Below are 21,261 nucleotides of genomic sequence, written 5' to 3'. Positions count from 1 at the left end.
CAGCGGCTCCACGGCAGCAAGTTTTCAGACACCGGGAGCCATGTCTCCATTAGGAATTGGAGCCAAATGCACACAGAGATGCTGGACAGTCACAGAATCAGCCGGAAAACCAGGCAAACCCGCACAGGACTACAGATGGTGGCTGACCTTGGCAGGTGGGGGCCACCGGGGTGGGCTCCTACACTCAGAGGTCCTGTCCACACTGACCACAGACCTCCTGGTGACAGTGACCTTGGTGGGTTTGCCGCAGGCCCAGGCCTCGGCCTGACAGATGCAGAAACAACCCTGAGACCATCAGCCAGGGCTTCATTCTCCCGCCAGCTCCTGGTGTGCAAACTAAACCACTTCCGTTTACGCTGACAGCAATAGACCAGATGCGCTCTGTGGGGGCCCCTGGGAGTGCCTGTGCCCCAGCCCCACCCTGGGCACTGGGTTTGCACCTGAGAGGCCTGGACACTCACGACAGATAGCTCCCTACCTGTCTGTCAGCCCACAGACACGGTGATTGGCCTTGCAGAGGAGAGGCCTGCTCAGGCCCACTACCACCTTCCTGGGATGTCCTGTGTCCTCCAGGGTCACCGTGCCTGGGTTCTCCAGGCTCAACTTGATTTTCCTCCTGCCCAGTTCCTGGGGCATTCGCTGTCACCCCACATGCCTCTAAGCACTCATGCCACCCCTCGCCAATCAGCTGGTTAACTCTACTCACCAGGGAGGCCACCGGGGATGTCCCTCTGGCCACGAAAGGTATTTGATGCCAGCGCTGGCTCCAGCTCTCCCTTGGGGGGCAGCAGGTCTCCGGCACTTTCCAGGGCAGCTCTGGGCTCCAGGCCCCCAGACTTGGGACTCCACAGAGGATAGGCAATGCACTCAAACCCACTACAAAGGGAATAGGTGGGACTGTGCTTTGGTGGATGCCGAGCTGAAGGGTAGGGACACCTGGCTGAGGGGGACACCGTGGCATAGAGGCCCTTCCTAGGAGGAGAAGGGGCTGAGGCAGGCACTGAGAGGTAAAGTTAGTGGGAAGAAGGGAGAGTGGGAGCAGGGAGCTGGTCTTGCTCTGGGACCACCTAGAACCCTGCTGCAACCCTAGTCTTCCTGCTCCTGGCTCTTTGCCCAGCCCCCACTGCCTCAGGTGCCTTTGCTTCCTCTCCACAAAATGGAGCTCATGGTGTCTGGCGGTCAGTGCCCTCAGAGTCCTGGCTGGTGTAGAGTGATGTGGAGACGGGTTTGGGTAGAGCAATTCTGGGCCATTCCTCCCTGTCCCCAGTGTCACACAGGTATTGTCCAGGGTCATCCATACTCACAACGGCGTCTGGATGGGTGTCTCTTGGCTGTCCTTATTCACTTTGAAGAAGCTGACCTCCGAATAGGCCGGGAGCTGCACGTACCTGACACCAGCTGAGATCTTCAAAACCCGGCCGTCCTCACCTTGGAAAGGGGAGAGAAGCAGGCTGTCTCAAGGAAGGAATAGAATGGGACAAGCACTGGATCTCTCCCTCCCTGGTCCTGGCCTGGACACCTGTAAGGGGCATTGCAGCAGACCTCCCATAGGAGTGATGCTGGCCCAGGCCACAACTACGTTCAACTTGAGCCCCGACCACCTTCCTGGCCTCCCCACCCCTCCTGGCCCTTGGCTGAGCCATCCACACTGCCCTGCTGGGGGGGTCTGGGCCTCATGGGACCAAGCTGAGCCTCTGGGAGAACCTTTCCTTGTTGGCTGTCCTCAGGACTTCACCTGCTCAGGGGCATGGGGGTTGTCGAGACCAGATACACAGGAGGCTTGTCTCCAGTATGGTCCTGCCTCCAGGGAGCCATCACTACCCATTACCCATCTCCCACCTCGACTCAGGGGGTGGCTCTGTCTCCCTAGTCTACACTCCCGAGGCACTCAGCACAGGGCCTGGTCATGTGGACTCTGGATCCATTGCAGGACAGCCAACAACGACACTGACCAGTGTCAGTGGAGGCCCATTGTCCAGTCCCTCTGGAAGAGGAGACATGGCAGGTGGGCCCTGCAAACACTTTGACTCAGAAGGAAAGGAGTAGAGAGCCACGGCCCACTGTGGTTTGACCAGCTTCCACTTTTAGTCAAGATGGAGTACCTGCAACCAATCCATGACCCTACTTGAAGAGACCAAAAAAGCAGACAAAATTTAATGATAATATAATGGTTTTCAAGATCCTGGACCTTAGGCAAGGACAGCAGTCCCTGAGAGATGGGGAACAAATGGTGTCGACTCCATAACTGCCCAGGTCACTATCTTAGAGAAGGTGGACTAGGTGCAGGGAGGGGACTAAGCAAGCCCAGGAACCTCCTCAGTGAGGAAATAGCTGGACATCCATGACAACAGGCATACAGCAGGAGTCCTGGAGGCCTGGAGGCAAAGAAAGAGAAGCGCAGGCCCCTCGGGTGCACAGCAGAGCACAGATCAGTGCATGAGTGTGAAGAAATGCCTAGAGGCCAGGGAAAGAGCCACTTGAGAAGGTGGCAGGGGTCTGATCCTGGCAGTTTGGGAGCGGTGCTCACTCCCGTTGGCCACACTGGGCAGGGCTCTCAGAAGCTCCCACTTCAAGAGTAGGAATAATGGGCCTCAGACAGAGCTCTCCTCCACACCTAACACATCATACAGGCAAAACCTGAGAGGATCAAAATGTCTCCAAATAAACCAACTATGCCCCAGAACAAAGCCCAAGAAGTTTTGGGAACACAGAAATATCCAGCCCCTAAATGGTAAAATTCTCAATGTCTGGCACCAATCAAAGATCGCCACACAAAGAATGCAGAAAAGCATGGTCCATAATGAGGAGGGAACGTAATCAACTAAAACCAACCCAGAACTGACCCAGATGTTAGAATTAGCAGGAAAGGGCGCTTTTTCAAAGTTTTTATTATAACTGTATCTCATGCATTCAAAACATAAGTAGAGACACAGAAGATATAAAAACAAAGTTGAACTTCCAGAAATAAAAACTGTAAAATAAAAATACACTGCATGTGATCAAGGACAGATTAGATATTGCAGAAAAAATATTAATGAACTTGAAAACATAGCTATGGAAGGGAAAAAGAAGAAATGAAGGTAAAGAGAGAAGAGGGAGGAAGGGGGAAGGGGAGAAAGAATCCATGAACAGTGGGGAAACTTTGAGCGCCCTAGTACATGGGTAAAGGGGCCCCTAAAAGAGAAGAGGGAGAAGTTGTGATGGAAAAGCTATTTGAAGAAATAAAGGCTGAAAAATCCCCCCCATTTTAAAAAAGATTTATTTATTTATTTATTTATTTATTTATTTATTTATTTGAGGGGGAGGAGGGAGGGAGAGACAGAGAGCACATGAGTGGGGAAGGGGTGGAAGGAGGGGCAGAGGGAGAGGAAGAAGGAGAGGATCCCAAGCAGACTCCCTGCTGAATTCAGAGCCCAACATGAGGCTCAATCTCACTACCCAGAGATCAATACCTGAGCCAAAATCAAGAGTCAGATGCTTAACCAACTAAGCCATCCAGGAACCTCTTTCCTTTTTTCTTTTCTTTTTCTTTTTTTTAAGATTTATTTGTTTAGAAAAATTCCCAAACTTGATAAAAACTATAAAACCACAGATCTAAGAAGATCAACAGATCCCAGGCACAAGAAACATGAAGAAAACCATACCATGTTGCATCAAAAATAAAACTATTCAAATCAGTGATAAAAAGAAAATCTTAAAAGCAGCTAGAGAAAAAGCATGTTTGTACAGAGAAAACACGGATAAGGATGACAGCCAACTTCTCACTGGAAACAGTGCAGACAAGAAGACAATGGAACAGTGCTGCTGTACTGCTGGGAGGTGAACCAGGTTTTTTTGTTTGTTTGTTTGTTTGTTTTTGTTTGTTTTTTTTTTTTTTTTGTGAACCAGGATTCTATACCTGGTAAAAAGATCTATGAAAAATGAGATTTCAATATACCACTGTCAATAATTGATAGAACAAGCAGACAGAAAAATCAGCAAGCACATGTAAACTTGATAGTATCATAAAATCCACCTGATGGATATTTATAGAATATTCTACCCAACAAAAGCAGAAATCATATTCTTCTCAAAGTGCCCATACAACATTTACCAAAATAGAACCAATGTTATTAAAAAGTCTCAATACATTGAAACGGACTGAAGAAATACAACGTGTGACTCTTAACCACAGGGACTAAGTTAGAAGTTAATTGCAGAAAGATCTCTGGAGGGATGTCTGGGTGGCTCAGTGGTTTGGTTGAGCATTTGCCTCTGGGTCAGGTCATGCATGATCCTGGGGTTCTGGGATGGAGTCCCACATTGGGCTCCCCACAGGGAGCCTGCTCCTCCCTCTGTCTATGTCTCTGCCTCTCTGTGTCTCTCATAAATAAATAAATAAAATCTTAAAAAAAAATCTCCAGGATGCAGCTAAAGCAGTACTAAGGGTGTTCATTAATAGCAATAAACTCTTGTATTAGTAAAGAAAGGTGTGAAAGAAATGGCATTGGTTTCCATCTTAAAAACTAAAACAAAACAACAAAATTTGTTGTTACAAACAAATTAAACCCAAAGTAAGCAGAAGCAAGGAAATAATAAGACCATAATAGGAATTAATGGAATAGAAAACAGACAATAGAGAAATCAATAAAGCCAAAAGTTGATTATTTATCAATGAAACTGATAACCTGTAGCCAGACTAGTCAGGCAAAATGGAAAAGAAGACATCAATAACCCATAGTAAGAACAAAAGAGTGCATTAAAAGTGCATTAAAAGGAGAATGAGGGAATATTATGAACAAACTTATTACAATAAATCTGACAGCTTAGATGAAATGAACGAATATTCCTTCAAAGATACAAAACATGGGATACCTGGGTTGCTCAGTGGTTGGGTGGCTGCCTTTGGCTCAGGTCATGATCTCAGGGTCCTGGAATCGAGTCCCACGTCAGGCTCCCCACAGGGAGCCTGCTTCTCCCTCTGCCTATGTCTCTGCCTCTCTGTGTCTTTCATGAATAAATAAAATCTTTAAACACACACACACAAAGATACAAAACACTGAGGTTTACTTAAGAAGAAATAGATAACCGAAATAACCTTATATCCATTAAAGAAGTTGAGTAGGTAGTTATAAGTCTGCACAAAGAAACTGCAGGCCTCAATGGCCTTCATATTGAAACCTACCAAATATTTAAGAAAGAAATAATACTAATTCAACAGATTCTTCCAGAAAACTGAAGCATGAGGTCAACATTACTCTGATACCAAAACCAGACTAAGACATTATAAAAAAAAATTGGGGGGCACCTGGCTGGCTCAGTAGGTGGGTCATGTGATTCTTAATCTTGGGGTTAAAAGTTTGAGCCTCATGTTGGGTGTAGAGATTACCTAAAAATAAAATTTTTATTTTTATTTTTTTAAAAGATTTTATTTATTTCTTCATATGAGAGAGACAGGGAGAGAGAGGTGGAGACACAGGCAGAGGGAACAGCAGGCTCCATGCAGGGAGGTCGATGCGGGACTCAATCCCAGGTCTCTGGGATCACACCCTGGGCTGAAGGCAGATGCTCAACCGCTGAGCCACCCCAGTGTCCCAAAAATAAAATTTTTAAAAAGAGAAAAAATTAAGACCAATATCCTTCATGGAGAGATATGCAAAAACTCTAAACAAAATTTTAGCAAATGGAATGCCCAGATAATTCAATGGAACAAATCACAGCCTTTCAACAAATGACACTGGGACAACTGGACATTCACATGCAAAAGAGAATGTAGTTGGCCCCTGCCTCACACCATACACAAAGGTTAACTCCAAATGGATCATAGTTGTAAATGTAAGAGCTAAAAATATAAAATTCTTAGAAGAAAATAAAATTTTCAGGACTCTGAAAGAGGCAGTCTTCTTGGATATGAAACCAACAGCACAAGCAACAAAAGAAAATAAGTGAATTGCACTTCCCCCAAATTGAAAACTTTTGTGTTCAAAGGACACCACCAAGAAACTGTAAGGCAATTCACAAAATGGGAAAAAATATTTGCAAAGCAGGTATTTGATAAGGGGATTTACAACCAGAGCATATAAAGAACTCTAAATAACAATAAAAAAAAGTTACTCATTTTTTTAAGTGGGCAAAGAGCTGAATAGATATGTCTCCAAAGAAGATATACAAATGGTCAACAAATACATAAAAAGATGCTCAATATCTTACTTGTTTGGGGAATGCAAATCAGAGCATAATGAAATGTCACTTCATACCCAGTAGGATGGCTAGAATCAAAAAGACTCATGGTAACAAATGCTGGCAAAGATGTTGATCAACCAGAGACTTCCAATGGGAATGTAAAATATTGCAAATGAAAGAAAGAAACACATTCAGACTGGAAGGGAAGAAGAAAAATCGGATATTTTTGCAGATGACATGATTCTTTATACAGAAAAATCCTAAGAAATTCTCAGCAAAACTAGCAGAGCTAGCAAATGAGTTCAGCAAGGTCAAAGGATATAAGATCAATATTTAAAAATTGATTCTAGCTTAGAAATTTCTGAAATAAAGGTAAGGAAACAATTCCTCTCATAATAGCATAAAAATAATAAATATTACACATTTATTAGTGAACAAATTACAGTTAAGTTATAACCTAACTACCAATAAATTATCATTTATTAATAAGTTTAACAAAAGAAGTGAAACACTTGCACACATAATTAGAAAACATTGGTGAGAGAAAGTAAAGATATGGATAAATGGGGAGGTGTCCCATGTTCATGGATTGGAAGATACGGTGCTATTAATGGCAGCTGTTCCTGGTCATAGTCAAAGCAATCCTTAACAAAATCCCAGCAGGCTTTTAAAAAAAATTTTTTAATAGCAAAACCTGACAAGCTGATCCTAAAAAAATTATATAAATTCGAAGTTCCCAGAATAGCCAAAACAATCTTGGAAAAGAAAGCAAAATTGGGGATGCCTGGGTGGCTCAGAGGCTGAGCATCTGCCTTTAGCTCAAGGTGTGATTCTGGAGTTCTAGGATCAAGTCCCGCATCGGGCTTCCTGCATGGAGCCTGCTTCTCCCTCTGCCTATGACTCTGCCTCTCTCTCTGTCTCTCATGAATAAATAAATAAAATCTTAAAAAGGGAAGCAGAATTGGAGGAGCCTCTAATTTTCAAACTCACAATGAAAGATGGTGTGGTGGCAGTGCAGGGACAGACACGTGGGTCAAAGCCCTCAGTCTTATAGTAAAGTGGCTGTTGACTGAGTCACCAAGGCAATTCAGTGGGGGAGAGGACAGTCTTTTCAGCACATGATGCTGGGATGATTGGACATCTCCATGAGAAAAGATGAATTTAGAATTTTATCTTACCCACAAAAATTAACTGTGAATGGATTGCAGAAACGCAAGAGCAAAACTTTTAGCAGAAAACAGGAGAATGTCTTTGTGTACATGCATCAAGCTAATCATTCCTACATGTTACCAAAATTATGACCCATAAAAGAAAGAATTGACAAATTTTGATCAAAATAAAAAACCTCTGCACTTCAGAAGGTTGCATTAAGAAAATGATGAGATGAAAGTCGCCTGGGTAACTCCATTAGTTAGGTGTCCAATTCTTGATTTCAGCTCAGGTCGTGATCTTGGGATCATGGGATTGAGTCCTGAGTTGGGCTCCTTGCTGAGCAGGGAGTTTGATTGAGATTCTCATTCTCCTTCTCCCTCTGCCCCTCCCCTCCTGCGCTCTCTCTCTCAAATCAATTAGTCTATCAGTTTTTTATTTTTATTTTTTCAAAGATTTATTTATTTATTTATGATAGACAGAGAGAGAGAGCAGAGACACAGGAGGAGGGAGAAGCAGGCTCCATGCCAGGAGCCCGACATGGGACTTGATCCTGGGACTCCAGGATCGTGCCCTGGGCCAAAGGCAGGCACTAAACCGCTGAGCCACCCAGGGATCCCCAGCCTATCAGTTTTTTAAAAAATATTCAAAGAAAACGACAAGATGAGCCACAGCTCAAAGTATTTGCAAATATGTATCTGATAAAGGACTAGTATCCAGAATACATAAGAACTTGTATAACTGAAAAACAATAACAGCCTAATTAAAAAAAAATGGGCAGCATAGTTGGATAAACACTTTTCTAGAGAAGACACACACGTGGCTAATAAACACACGAAGAGCTACTCCACACTGTCTGTGGTGAGGGGAGTGTGACTCAGAACCTCAGTGGGATGCCCTCAATGCCCTCAGGGTGGCTGTGGATGTGAGGAAACTGAGCCTCGTGTGGCTGACGGGATTGTAGAGTGGAGTGGCCACTTTGGGAGGCAGTCTGGCAGTTTCTGTGAAAGTTCACACATAAATCTGCCAGATGATCCAGCATCCCCACTCACCAGGGCATAACCGAGAGACAAAAAATGGAGGCTGCACAAGACACCCACTGAAGGTTCCCAGCTGCCCAAAGTGTAAGAACTCAGAGGTGCACCAACAGACAAGCAGGGGAACCAGGCGCAGACATGGTCAGTGAAGCGCCTCAGCTAAGGATACCAGTCAGGGACACAGAGCCAGAGGCTCTGCATGGTGGGACTGCACTCACCCCACGAGCCCACAGCAGGCAAATCCATGGAGAGGGGTGGGGGGACTGGGGCTGCGGGCAGGAAGGAGTGGCATTTCTGTGGTGAAGGGAATGGTCTCAGAACCATGATGCTGCTTGTCCAACTCGGTAAATTTACTGAAAATCACAGAATCACTTAATACATGAGGATTTTGAGTGGTATAAGTGACACCACAATAAGTTGTTAAAATAAACCAATTGTGACTGTCTTTGGTCCGTGCTGCTCGTCGTGGCTTGTTAGAGCTGGTTAAACTCAGGTGAACTAATGGACATTAAGAATCCCAGGCAGGCGTTTATTACTGGCCCTGGCACAGTGACCACCCAGGGGCCGATGGTCGTACTTGGGGTCGTACTTGGGTTGTACCTGCTGCCCTGGCAGGGCACCCCCCTCCGCACCGGGTGCTCGGCTCATGAGTGGGAAGGGCTCTGGGAGGTTAGCCAGTTCACCCTCTGCATCACCTCCCGGCTGATATGATTCCTCAGGCAGCAACCAAATCTACTGGAGACCTGTCCTTCCCTGATTACCTATGGAGGACAACAGGGACTTGCCTCTCACCAGGCTGAGTGACTGGTGCCCTACAGATGCACCAGCGGTACTGAAGAGCCACCCATCCTCCTGTGAGAGGTGCAATGGCTCCAGGCTCATGCACGCATGTTGCACATTTGCACGTGCACATGCATAGGATGCACATGGTTGCCTCCTGCCAGCTGGAGGCCTCACATGCCTGCTGCCTCTCTGCCAAGGCCCTAGTGATGAGGACCTCTGAACATAGTTATCACGGGTGTCCCCATACAAGGAACCACATCTGTAACCCTGAGAACCTGAGGCCTGTTGATCTTTCTGAAAACTCAGTCACTGTCCTGGAGATGCTTACCTTTGGCCACTTCACCATTATCCTGCCGCAGCTGAACACTCAGTGTGAAGGAAGACCCCTGAGCCACGTCCATCACCTCTGGACCTGTAATCACGATTCTCTTGGCTTGTGCTGGAGAGAGCAGAGCAGAGGGCAGCACAGGTGACCCGTGGGGCCCCTGCCTGAGTGACCCCCATGTGGGCCCTCCCACACCTGTATGGTTCCAGGGCTTTGCAGGAGAGGAACTGTGAGTCCCAGCACGAGCCACCTCACCAAGTGACTCAGGCAGTCACTAAGATAAGACTGTGACCCCAGCCTGAGGGTCAGTGTGACTTCTAAGCAACTTATTACAGAACTGGTCATATTAAAGAGACTTCAGAGGTCCAACACATGTTGAAGAGCGGTGAGCAACTGGCTTGTCAGCATATGGGTTCGCACACCCTCTGGTTGGTTGGGACTCCTTGCATTGGAGTCAATGGCTCCATGTGTGCTAGATGCGGTGCTGCGGCCACCTGCTGGGGAGCAGGCCTGGCAAGGGCTCGTCCACCCACAGGCTGGACCTGCGGGGCATCCTCTGGGGTCTGAGCAGCTGGAGATGATGTTCACAGTGTCTGCTTCCCCTGTATCCCCGATGTCCCCAAGGGCAATGACCTCTGGCACAGCACAAGGTCTAGGATGTTTAAAACCAATCACTGCGAAAAGCCTGATCAAGGACATGCCAGCTAGGAGGGAGCACACACAGGCGTGCCTGCAGGGCGACAGGTGCCGGCTGCTTCATGGAGACAGTGGGGCTGGAGGGTGTCAGTTCACATGGGCACAGCCCAACCCTGTTCTGGGGGGACCTCCCGACACCCAGCAGGGCGAGGCCAGAGCCCACCCCAGCTGTCCTAGGCTTTCCCAGTGTTTGCTGAGACTCTGTTGGGGGGAAGCAAGGCCACGTCTCATGCCCATTGCCTGAGTCTTTCACACCCAGGGATTCGAAAACTCCTAATTTGGGGTGGGGTGGGATCTGGGTCTCTTCCCAAGGTGAAGTTACTAAGGTGCTCCTGGTGGAGCCTGCCTGAGGCTGGGGGGGGGGGGCAGGGAGGGATCCAGGAGTCCCTCAAGGAGACTCCACCTGACCCTGGAGCTGAGGCGTCTCCCAGGCAAGGTACTCTGGGGACCTCCCTGAGGTGCACACCTGGTTGGCTCTGAGTGAGCAGCAGCACCCAGACTTGTGACCCCTAGTGGCACCTCTGTTCTAGAGTCTAATAGGAGGCTACCTGATGGGGCAACAGAGGGAAGGGCAGGTGGCCCCCAGCGAAGGTCCCTGCAGGCCGCCTACACTCCTGTCACAGTGCAGAGAGCTCAGGGAGGGGAGCTAGATGGGGTGCCATCTAGCTGCTGGTGGGGGACCCTCTGAGGCTGGCATGTCCTGCTCACAGCAGAGCTGCTGGCCTCTGAGGCCCAGCTGGGACCTCTGCTGGTCACAAACCTTTAAAAAATTTTTAAAATTATTTTATTTAAAAAAATATTTTTAAAGATTTTTAATTTATTCATTTGAAAGAGAGAGACCATGAGTGGGAAGAGGCAGAGGGAGAGGGAGCAGCTGACTCTGCGCTGAGCAGGGAGCCCAACAATGAGGCTCCATCTCAGGACCCTGAGATCGTGAATTGAGCCCATCACAAGCACTTATCAAACCTGATTGGAATATGTTTTTCCTAAAGGGGCTGAGGTTTTAGATCCCATTTCAGCACCCCCCAACACCTCCTGATCTAACATCTCCATGCAAGTGCCTGAAGCCACTGGAGAGACCCCACAGATGACCCAGCAAGGCCAAGGGGGAGGCAGGGGTGGGAGAGGCACCTACCCACTGGGTGACCATTGATCCACATCCCACGGTAGATGGCCCCGGAGCAGTGGGTCATGTTGCCTAGGCCACTGAAGACGTCACTGTGCCACTGTCCCTGTGGAGAGAGCCATGTGGACCCAGAGCCCACAGGGGACACTTGAGGCGCTGGGGAGGCCCACGGGGATCTGCGCACAACCTCAGGGGCAGGGAATCACAGCGTACTGCCCTACGTGACAGTTGCTCTGCAATCGAACTGTAAGATGCCAGGGAGTTTGGGGACAAGGTACATAGATAAAATGCAAACAAAACACCGGCTCAAAACAGGCGCTTTCAGCACAAAAATCCTCCCAGCAGAGATTGCATCTGTGCGGGTGGGGACCCCGCAGTGGCAAGGCCCATCAAAGGGACCTCGGTGTTCACGAAGGACCTGTGAGGGGATGCTGGTGGCTGCACACCCTGCTCTGCCGCCCCCACAGAAAGCCTCGCTTTCTGAATCCCATGGTGGGGGAACCACGTGCAAGAGCAGTAAACGTCACGATCCTAACAGTATTTTATTTGCCTATGAATTACTCCTGTTGGAAGAAAAATCAGCCAGAAGCACATTTGCTTCTATGCACCTGTCTGTGGGAGCTAATTGGGCTCCCGTGTCCTGTCCCTGCCGTCAATGTGGGCCAGGCCATTGGTGCCCACAGGTGCTGGGGGGGCCAGGGCAGCCGAGGCTGGTGCTGACTCTCTCAGGCCCTTCAGAAGGGGGTGCCGCTGGGGCCCACGGAGCGCAGGGACAGCCCCTGAAGGCTGCAGCCCTGCAGAACTCATGCCCCAAGCCCAGAGTCACTGAGCCCCGGGGCTGCAGAGCCAGGTCATGTTGAGGGGTGGAGGGGGACATCCCTGTCCAGACCCCATCACAGCTGGCCTGTGGGCCAGGGCACTGGACAACTGGCAACCGGCAGGAGAGGCTGGGCTGCAGCTGGGGTCCACGTGGGCAGGGGCAGGCTATCTCCCCGTGCCGGGAAAGGCCGGGCCATACTGCAGCCACCACACAGCCTTGCCCCTCCCGCCCCAAAGCCCAGAGAGGCGCAGGGCCAACGGAGCGTGTTCTCCGGAGGCTGCATCTGGCTGTGTCCCCTGGATGTGCACTGCCATGCGCGGCTGATGTCATGTCCTCTAGGACGTGGCTCATGTGTGCAGGAAATGGGGTCAGACCAAAGTGGAGGTGAGACCCCCAGGCATCAGGGCAGAGGGGGACCCGCATCAGCCAGTGTGCCCTGCTCTATCACCCTGGACTCAGGTGGGAGCCCACCTGGCAGCCACAGAGTGGCCAGCTGACCACCTCTGAGCAGCAGCAGCGGGTGCCTGGGCCCTACCACCAGGCAGGTACATACACAGGGATGTGTGTGCATGAGTTTCTGTGTGTGTGTGTATGTGCACCTGTGCACCCGTGAGCCTATGTGAGGCGGGGCAGCGGCGCCCTCTCACCATGATGGGCAAGGTGCATTGGGTGGGAGACAGCAGTAGGAGGGTCCTACATAGGCTACTTGCTATGGGTCAAGGCGGGGGCAGCCCTGGGAGGACAGAGGGCTGCCCCAGAGCCCCCCGTTACTCTATCTGCTTGCTGGGAGGCAGAAAATGAGGCTTGGAAGTGAAGAAGTCACTGGCATGGCTTGCTTGCCGGGAACTTTCCCTCACAACACCATTCTCCATCGTGAGATTTCAACTCAGGCCACAGGACTCCCAGCCCAACAAATGCAAACCCCACAGAAGCCGAACTAAATCCACTGCCCCCAACACCCACCTTGCCCTCTGCTTAGAAACCACTGGGCTCAGTCCCCGGGCCACCATCAACAGGTGGTACAGTGAGATGTGGTCAGGATCCAAAGGAGGCCCGGACAGGGGCAGGGGCAGGGGCCCCAGGGGATGGCTGTGCCTCATAGAGAGTGAAGCCTTCACATGGGGCCCCCTGCCTTTCCCAGCCCCCTAGCTCCAGCTGCCCTCCACCCTCTGCCTTCCCAGCGGCAAGAGCTGCAGTCCTATGCCCATGACCTGGGAAGCCAGCCACCTGCCCACACATTCCAGTCTTCACTCCTGTCCCTATGTAGGTGTGCCGGGGTCTCCCCATCCTGCGGGGAGCCCGGCCACGCGTTCATATGCTCTCCCAGGTGGGAGGCTAGGATTCAAGAAGCTGGAAATTGGCTCCGGAGTTCATTCTGCATGGAGTGCCGGCTCAGCCCTGCACCTCCCTTGTCGGCTCTCTATCATGTGGCTCCAGACTCTCCAGCCAGATGGAGTGAAACCCTGCGGTACTTCCTAGTGGTTGTTGCTTCCCCATCCTTGGGGGCATCTGGGGCTCCTGGAGCCAGGAGTCCCAGGTCCCACAGATGGACGCTAATCATCAACACTCCTGGGCTCCCTCATGACCACTCAGGGGCTGACATCAGCATTGGCTGAAAAGCTCTCCAAACCGAGAGATGGCTGCAGGGCCCGTCCCCCATGTTGGCCCTCACTGTAGCTGCTGCTGCCACTAGAATGGCCACCTCTCATCTCCACTCTCCTTCTTGTCTGCCCAGCCCCCTGCAAAGGCACAGACTTGGGTGACCCCAGGAAAGAGTGGATGCATGGGTCATTCCACACTGGAGCTTCAGGGACAGCTTGTGGGCACAGAGTGAAGCCTGCTAAGTGGCTGTAAATGTGCCGTGGGGCCATGGCACCCCTGCACCCACGCAGTGCGCTATCAACATGTTTTCCCTGGTCATTTCAAGTCAGGCGACCTGTCCTCGCGCTGCTGGACCTCTGGGAAGCTGGGTATTCACAGCTTTAATGCAGAACTTACCCAGGACAAACATGCTCCAGTGCACAATGTACCTCACCCAGCAGCCAGGAATCTTTTCTAATTAATGGTATAAATCATACCTTTGAAAATTCTGCCCTTTCTCAGCTGACTTGCACCCAAAAGCATCTCACGGAGGCAGCCGGGGGTGGGGTGGGGGCGCATTCCATTGGAGCGGGCTCCCTCTGCTATCCCTGCCCCTGCCTGCCCAGGGGAGGGCTCATGCACCGCAGGTGTGATGCGGGAAGCGGGGATGAGGCCTGTGTCCACATCACAAAGACTGGCGGGACAGGGTCCAATTGTTAGGGAGCCATCCTGCGGGATGATGGTGAGGCGCACCCATCACCCTGCAGGTGCTGGGGTGCCCCCAGGACTCAGGGGATGCAGCAGACTCTGCGGCTAGGCCTGCTTCTGAGTGCCCAAAGCTCCCAGGATAGTTGGGCTGCTGGGATGAGAGACCCCTTGGGTGGGTGGGAATAAATTGTGATAAGTATTTGACTTTCTTCTCATTTTAGGGAGCTTCTCCAACTGCGTGCCACCCTCCCCCCATGCCCTCTGGTGCTCGCAGGCAGACACACACTCTCCAGCCTGGTATACCGGTCACTTCCTGCCTCCAGCCCTCCCCGGGCACCAGGGTTTGACTGGCCAGGAAGGCCCAAGGGCCTGACTCTTCCGTGTCTGCCTCAGATGGTATTCACTGCCTCCCCATCATTGCCAAATCTTGGAGTCGGAGTAGGTGAGGTCACAAACTTGTAGACCAGGTGGGGTGGCCTGGGGTCTGGTCACATGAGGACATGGGGACCTGGATCCCCGTCTTGGGGGGTGGCCTGCAGAGGTGGCAGTGGCCACACAGGCTCATGTGTCAGTGGCATGGGTGTGCATCCTGCTCATCAGCCTCCCAAACAATAGTGGGGTCACGGGGGGTCAGTGTCTGACCTCCATGACCCTGGTTGTAAATTCCTCAGATTTCAAAGTGTGAACTGGGGCGCTCGCTGCCTTTCCACGCCTGTTTCTGATGTCTGTTGACATATGAACCCCATGAGGATGTGGAGCCTGGCACTGGTTCCCGCGATGGCTCTGCAGTCTAGCCCTACCCCCACGCATGCTTGAACGGGCCCGGAGGCTTCTATGGTCCTTGTGTGCAGTGCACCTCATTCCTGGACTGGGAAGGGTGGTGTGAGGACATAAAGGCCCCTGGCGTTCCTGAAGACACACAGGTAAGGACAACGGAAGCTGGGAGCCGTCAGCAGGTGAAGACGCACATAAGGCCAGCCACCTGCTCCATGTGGCAAGCAGGTGTACCAACCAGCAGGCCTCCCTCTGGGAAAGCCAACACAAAGAACACAGCCAATGTGCATGGAGCAGCACCAGGGACAGCCCGGAAGCCAGCAGCTTCTAGCGGGGACCACACGACAGCCATGCAGGAATGGTGTGCTGTGCAAACAAGCACCGAAGTTCACCAACAGCTTGGGCATGTGGCATGTCTCCACATGCAGGGATTCCTGAGTGCTGCCCCAGCCCGTGGGGGTCACCGTGCTGTGGCCATGTCCTGGGAGGAGCTGCTGGGCTTGCCCACCCCCAAGTCCCGTGGAGACGGAGGTAGCACGGAAGGTCAGCAAGTGCAAGCTGGGGGCCCTGAAGTAACCCGCACAGACCCTCAGGGAGTAGCAGGGGCAGGAGATGCTCTCTTCAGGGTGAGCGACTTACAACCACCAGCCCCCTCCTGACCTGTGGCTCCTGTCAGGAGAGAGAGAGAAGCCATGCTGGCCTTGAGACACACTGTTTTATGTCTGGAGGGGAGACGCTGTAATATTTTTAAGAGTGGATTTTTTCTAGGACTAATTTTTAAAAGGCTCATTACAGCGGCCTGCATCCGGGAGTACTGGTGATGGGAAGCAGGGACAGTGTGGTAGAGGCACCCCTGCCACTGGGAAGGAGACTTTGCTGCACAGGGGTCTCAGTCCCTTGCCCCATGGGGCCCTGCAGCACCCACCTCTCTTGGGACTCCTCCTCCCTCAGGTCTGGCAAGTTCTGTCAGACTCAGCTGATGTAGGACATGGTTGAGGGACAGCTCGTGTTGAGGGGGTGCCCAGAGCAGCTTTCTGGACATCTCAGGGTTGAAGAGGGTGGGAGTCTACACTCCCAGGGAGGAAATGAAGAAATGCAGGAATCCTGCTACACCTGCTGGCACAAGAATGTTTCTGATTCCCAGCGCATGTGGTGAAGCCAGTGCTCCCCAGGTGAGAGCAGCTGTGAATGCCGGCAGTCCAGCCAAGGGATACATGGGGAAGGAGGGTGAGGCCGCGCAGAAGCCCAGCAAGCACGGAGGGAGGCTGCATCCCCGACAGTAGCCATTCTTGTGAATGGCATCAGAACATGCAGGGACAACTGTTTTCAAGAGCAGGAAAGGACAAGTGCAGGCAAGGGTGTGGATGGATCGGAACCCTGTGCGCAGCTCCAGGAAGAAAAATGGTGCAGCCGCCAGGGCAGGCGGTGTGGAGCTCCCCAGAAATCAAGCAGGGCACTGCCATGTGGTCCAGAAGGTCCTCTCCTGGGTCAACACCCTGAAGACCTGGACGCAGGGCTGAGAGCTGTGTGCTTACCCACGGTCACGGCAGCATTGCTCACAGGAGCCAAGTGGGGGAGGCAACCCAGGTGTCCATCGCTGGATGGATGGGTGTGCAGAACAGGGTCCCTCCCGACGACGGAACATGGTCCAGCCTTAGAAATGAAGGAGCACGATGAACCTCAGGGAGTTCATGCTCCTGAAATAAGCCTGTCCCCAAGGACGAGTCCGAAGGGCTCCCTGCAGTGCAGTCCCCGGGGGGTCAGATGCCTCGAGACAGGAAGTGGCAGGTTGGGTGCCAGGAGCCGGGGGGCTCCTAGAGAGTCCGTCTGGGAGGATGGAAAGTTCTGGAGACAGGGTGGTGACGGGCACACAACAGCGTCCATGTGCTTCACGCCTCTGAACTGTATGCTTGGCAGTTACAGCCATAAATTTTGTTAGGTGTATTTTATGATACAGGTGTTTTCCAAAGGCCGACTGTTTGCCTAGTGAGAGCGCGGGGAACGGCCGCGCCCTCCCGGGAGATGCGCCCGAGGGCCGTGCCCCACTCCCTCCAGCAGCACCCCGTCTATGGGTGACTCTTGATGACCGGAGGTCGGAGGTCAGGCGAGAGGTGTCTCCACAGCATGGAGAGGCCTGCACCTTCCCCATGGGCCAGGCCTGGCAACAGACTGTGTGCCAAGTGTCCCTGGCGGCCCTGGACCGCGCGCTGGCAGCGGCGAGCGCATGTGTCTGAGGTCACCGTGTGGCTGCAGCCTGACCCCACTGCTCTCCTGGGCGTGGCCCTTCTCCCCGCCCCATCTGCACAGGCCTCTGGAAGCCGGTTTCAACAGCGGCTGGAGGGCAGAGGAATGCTGCAAGGAACCCAGCACTGGCCCTCTGTCCAGGACCCAGGTGCCACTCAGGACTGCAGGTGAGGTGGCTGCTTGCATCCCTGCCATCTTGTGTGGCCAGGGGCTGCCCACACAGCAGTCCCCCAGCAGTGCTCTGAGCTGCAAGTGGCAGGCTGGTTGTCCAAGGTCCTGGGGCACAAGGTTCTGGAAGGTTGGGACGCCGCCAGGCAAATGGGAATGCAGGCAGATGCAAGTCTGCATCCTGGGGAGATGCGGCTGAAGACCAAGCTTCCATGCTCACTCATGTGGGAGGTGCCCCATGTTGAGGACACGCATCCCTTGAGGGCGTGTGGAGGGTCCCAAGGTCTGCAGGCTGGGATGGTGCAGCTCGTGACACCGAGTTTGGGTGTTGCTCTGTGAAGAAGCAGCTTGGCCTTGGAGAGCTGCAGCCCCAGTCGGTTCCTTCTGCAACCCTGCTCCCAGTGGTCAAGCTGGAGCAAAATGTCTCCTAAGTGGGAGAAACCCCTGCAAGGCCTGACTGGGCCACACTGCTGGTGGGCCTGGGCTGCCCCCTGGTGGACTGCTGGGCAGGTGATGGGCGCCACGGGTGGGGTGTGGAAGGCTGCTGCCCTAGTCCTGTCCCCCTCTAGCTGACCCATGATTTGCAGAGAAGGCCTGTGGGGTGTGTGTGGGGGGCAGCCACACCCCTCGGTGAGGCCCTGCAGGCGGCGGCGGGGGGGGGGCGGGCGGGGCGGGCAGAGGGCCAGACAAGCCCCTGGAGCAGGGCAGAGCTAGGGGCTCCAAGCAACGAGATGCTCCCTCTGCTTGCCCTGTCTGGCCGAGGGGACCTACCTAGGGCCAAGGTCGTGCCAGTTGCTTCTTAATCTCACTTGGGCTCCGGCTGGAGCTCCTTCCTCCACTCTGGGGCTGAGGACAGAGCCTGGTGCCCATGCTGTGAAGCCTCATGGCTGAGTTCTCACAGTTCTGGTGGTGCGCACCGGGAACTTGCCTGTGTCCACCCCAGCCCCTGGAGCTGTGGCTGTGCATGTTTGTGGGGATGACTCCCGGTGTGGGGGGATGGCAGTGGGAGCCTGTGCTGTCCCTACAGGCTGCACAGATGTCCCCTCGAAGAGATGCACCCCCTTGAGCTTATGTTGGACGCCAGGCCTTGCCGACTGCCCTGACCCAGCCTGGGTGTTGTCTTACACAAGCTGAGCTTGTTTTATGAGCAGGGAAGGCAGCTGTTTGGGGCTTTCAATGCTCTAGCTGGCATCTGAGCAGGCCGGGCAGACACTTGCGGCTCTCCACCAGCTGCCCCCAGCCACTCTGTCTCAACAAGGTGGCCAGTGATCAATCGGTTTATCGCCTTTCACCCTCCCTTACTGGGTCTGTGTTGCAGGAGCTGGACCCCTCATGGACTCCACTGGTACCCACTGCGCCGCTCGCCAGCAGTAGGCCCTGCGTGAACAGCCGTGTGCAGCATCTGGGCCTGTGGCCCGATTTGGTGGATGCGTCACAGCCACCAAGGCGAGGTCACCGCACGCCATGATGCTCCATCCCCAACGAGCCCTGCTGCATGGGCAGGGGCCTCAGATCTATCTCTGGGGGTGTTTCCAGGGCCACCTGTGCGTTTGCTGCTGCTGCATTTCTGCTTTTACCCCTTTGAGCACATCACCGCCTTTCCCCAGCTACGTATTTCCACGGTGACGGACTGGTGTAGTTCCTGCCTCCTGATGGGATTCTGCTCCAGGCACTGCCACCTTCTGATGCTCAAGTCCAAAACCCGGAAGTCACCCTCGCTTCTCCTCTTGCCTTTGCCTCAACATCCAACCTGCCAGCAAGGCTAGCTTCTCCACCTCTGAGCCATTCCAATGCTGTTCTCTGAACTCCCACCTCTCCTGACACGGCAGTGCCTTCCCAACAAGAGCTGGAAGGACCTCTCAGACACTGAGACCGGACTGCCGCTTCTTTGCAGGGCTTCCCGGGCCCTCCCGGAGCCCTTGGCTGGCCATGCCGGCTCCTCCTGCTGCCCTTCCTACCCTGCCCTCACTCCTCGGTGGTGGTGGGGGCTCTTGTCATCATTTACAGTGGTGGTGGGGGCTCTTGTTATCACTTAGGCCTCGGCTCAAAGAATGACACCCGAGAGAGGACGGCTGGACCTGTGGCTACCCCGCTGCCTGAAGAACCAATGGGGTTACTTGTCACTCCAGCCACCAACTAGCTGAGGCAGGAGCCACCACTTCACGAGACCCACATCTCTGGCTCCTGCTCCATCGGCTCCTGGCTGGGCACGTGGCCAGTGTCTGATGAGAAAAATGAATGATGGATGCTGGGGTCCCAGTAGTGGCTTTGGATCTGCCTGGACTCTTCCCAACTCCCGTGAGACTCAAGGGTAGTGCCTGCTGCAAGGAGGGGTGGGTGTCCTCACCTGCTTTCCTGTGTTATCAGGGCGGGCATTTCTCATCAAAAGCTCTTCACCAGCCCTGAGGGCATCCTCAAGCGCCCGAGAAATGTCACCCCATTCCCACAGGTGATAGCACAGTTTGCAGGCACCTCAGGAGCCAGACGGATAAGGTGTGAGCTGGGGCCCTTCCCTCCCTTCCTCATCATGCAAGTGGGGTGTGCCACCCCCCCTCCCCGTTCCTTGGGTGGAGGAGTAGTACTGACATGCAGCACGAGGACGCCCGGGTGGCACAAGTACCCCAGCAGGGCCCCCGAGAGCCCAGTGTCCTGCCACGTTCCCAGTACCTCGTAGGTGGAGCCGTCAGCACGGCAGAGCACCCCATGCCCCTGACGCCGGTCCTGGACCCAGTTGCCTTCATACTTGTCACCATTCCTGGGGACACAAACATGGGCTGCTCTCAGACCGGGGAGAGCCAGGTGGTGGCGCTGACTCAGACCCACTCCTCCGACCGGGGCTCAGCATGTGCCACCCGGACGGAGGCAAAAATAGGCCCCGAGCAGATGGCGTAAGCTCCTGTCTTGCCAGGGCCCACGGTAGAGGGGCAGGAGGCCTTGGCGCTCGGTGGGGAGTGATGGCAGCCGGCCCCTGGCCCCCGCTCGCCTGGCCCCCAGGTGTGTAAGACTTGGACAGGCTACTGGAGAAGAACAGTAGGTATGAACCTGCACATTGCCATGGCAGCATGAAGAGGTGGCCCACTGTGTCCTGCAGTGCCTGAGAGCCTCTGTCTCTCCTGCGTGGACCCTGCATGCCACCCAAGCTTCCAGGAGGTATTTACTAGGGGGAGTCAAGATTTTCTCTACCAGACACCTTAATAACCAATGTCAATAATTAAGAAAGTGTGGAATCCCAAATCTTGAAGACATGCTGAGGCCAGGACAGACTGTGGGATGGCATACTCACTGGAAGACCATGTGCCCTTGGCCATGCCGCTTGTTGTCATGGAATGACCCCCAGTAGGCTTGTCCGTCCGGATCCACCAGATGCCCATGTCCTAGGGAGGGAGCCCAGGGCACTGAGTGTCACCTCCTGCATCTTCTGGGGGGGGGGGGGACCCTGCTTCCCTGAGGCGGCTTTGTAAGCTCCCCCACCCAGAGAGTGGCAATAGGTTTGGAAGAAAGCTGGGGTGAGCGCGCTTCCAGGAATCAGGTTGCCCTCCGAGGCCAGGGCTGCCCAGGCAGGAATGGCACTGTGACCCCCATGCCAGGATGCCAGGGGAAGGTCCCCCAGGCCCTAGCATCTGAGGCTGGCATGCCTGCCATCTGGCTTGGCCATCAAGGGTGTACAGGTAAGTCTACAGGAAACCTG

The 21,261-nt window shown here is 53.3% G+C and overlaps 1 protein-coding gene across 11 annotated transcripts in view; it reads right to left on the bottom strand.

The window, feature by feature from the left end:
- MORN1 (MORN repeat containing 1) overlaps nucleotides 1-21,261 on the bottom strand; it is a 51,279-nt gene that overhangs the window by 24,567 nt on the left and 5,451 nt on the right. For all 11 annotated transcript variants that reach the window (XR_012028036.1, XM_072820007.1, XM_072820008.1 and 8 more), the window contains exons 5-10: nucleotides 20,857-20,947; nucleotides 20,241-20,328; nucleotides 11,288-11,384; nucleotides 9,460-9,570; nucleotides 1,305-1,428; nucleotides 707-876 (exon numbers count right to left, since the gene is read on the bottom strand). Coding sequence is in view for 10 of the 11 variants with exons in the window: in XM_072820007.1 (XP_072676108.1) it covers nucleotides 707-876; nucleotides 1,305-1,428; nucleotides 9,460-9,570; nucleotides 11,288-11,384; nucleotides 20,241-20,328; nucleotides 20,857-20,947 (681 nt within the window). In the remaining variant the exon portion in view is untranslated. The remainder of the gene's footprint in view (nucleotides 1-706; nucleotides 877-1,304; nucleotides 1,429-9,459; nucleotides 9,571-11,287; nucleotides 11,385-20,240; nucleotides 20,329-20,856; nucleotides 20,948-21,261) is intronic.

Source organism: Canis lupus, chromosome 3 (genome assembly GCF_048164855.1).
Source record: "Canis lupus baileyi chromosome 3, mCanLup2.hap1, whole genome shotgun sequence".
NCBI classification, from domain to species: domain Eukaryota; kingdom Metazoa; phylum Chordata; class Mammalia; order Carnivora; family Canidae; genus Canis; species Canis lupus.
The sequence above is the reverse complement of the archived record's forward strand: the minus strand, read 5'-3'. Positions and strand labels throughout refer to the sequence as shown.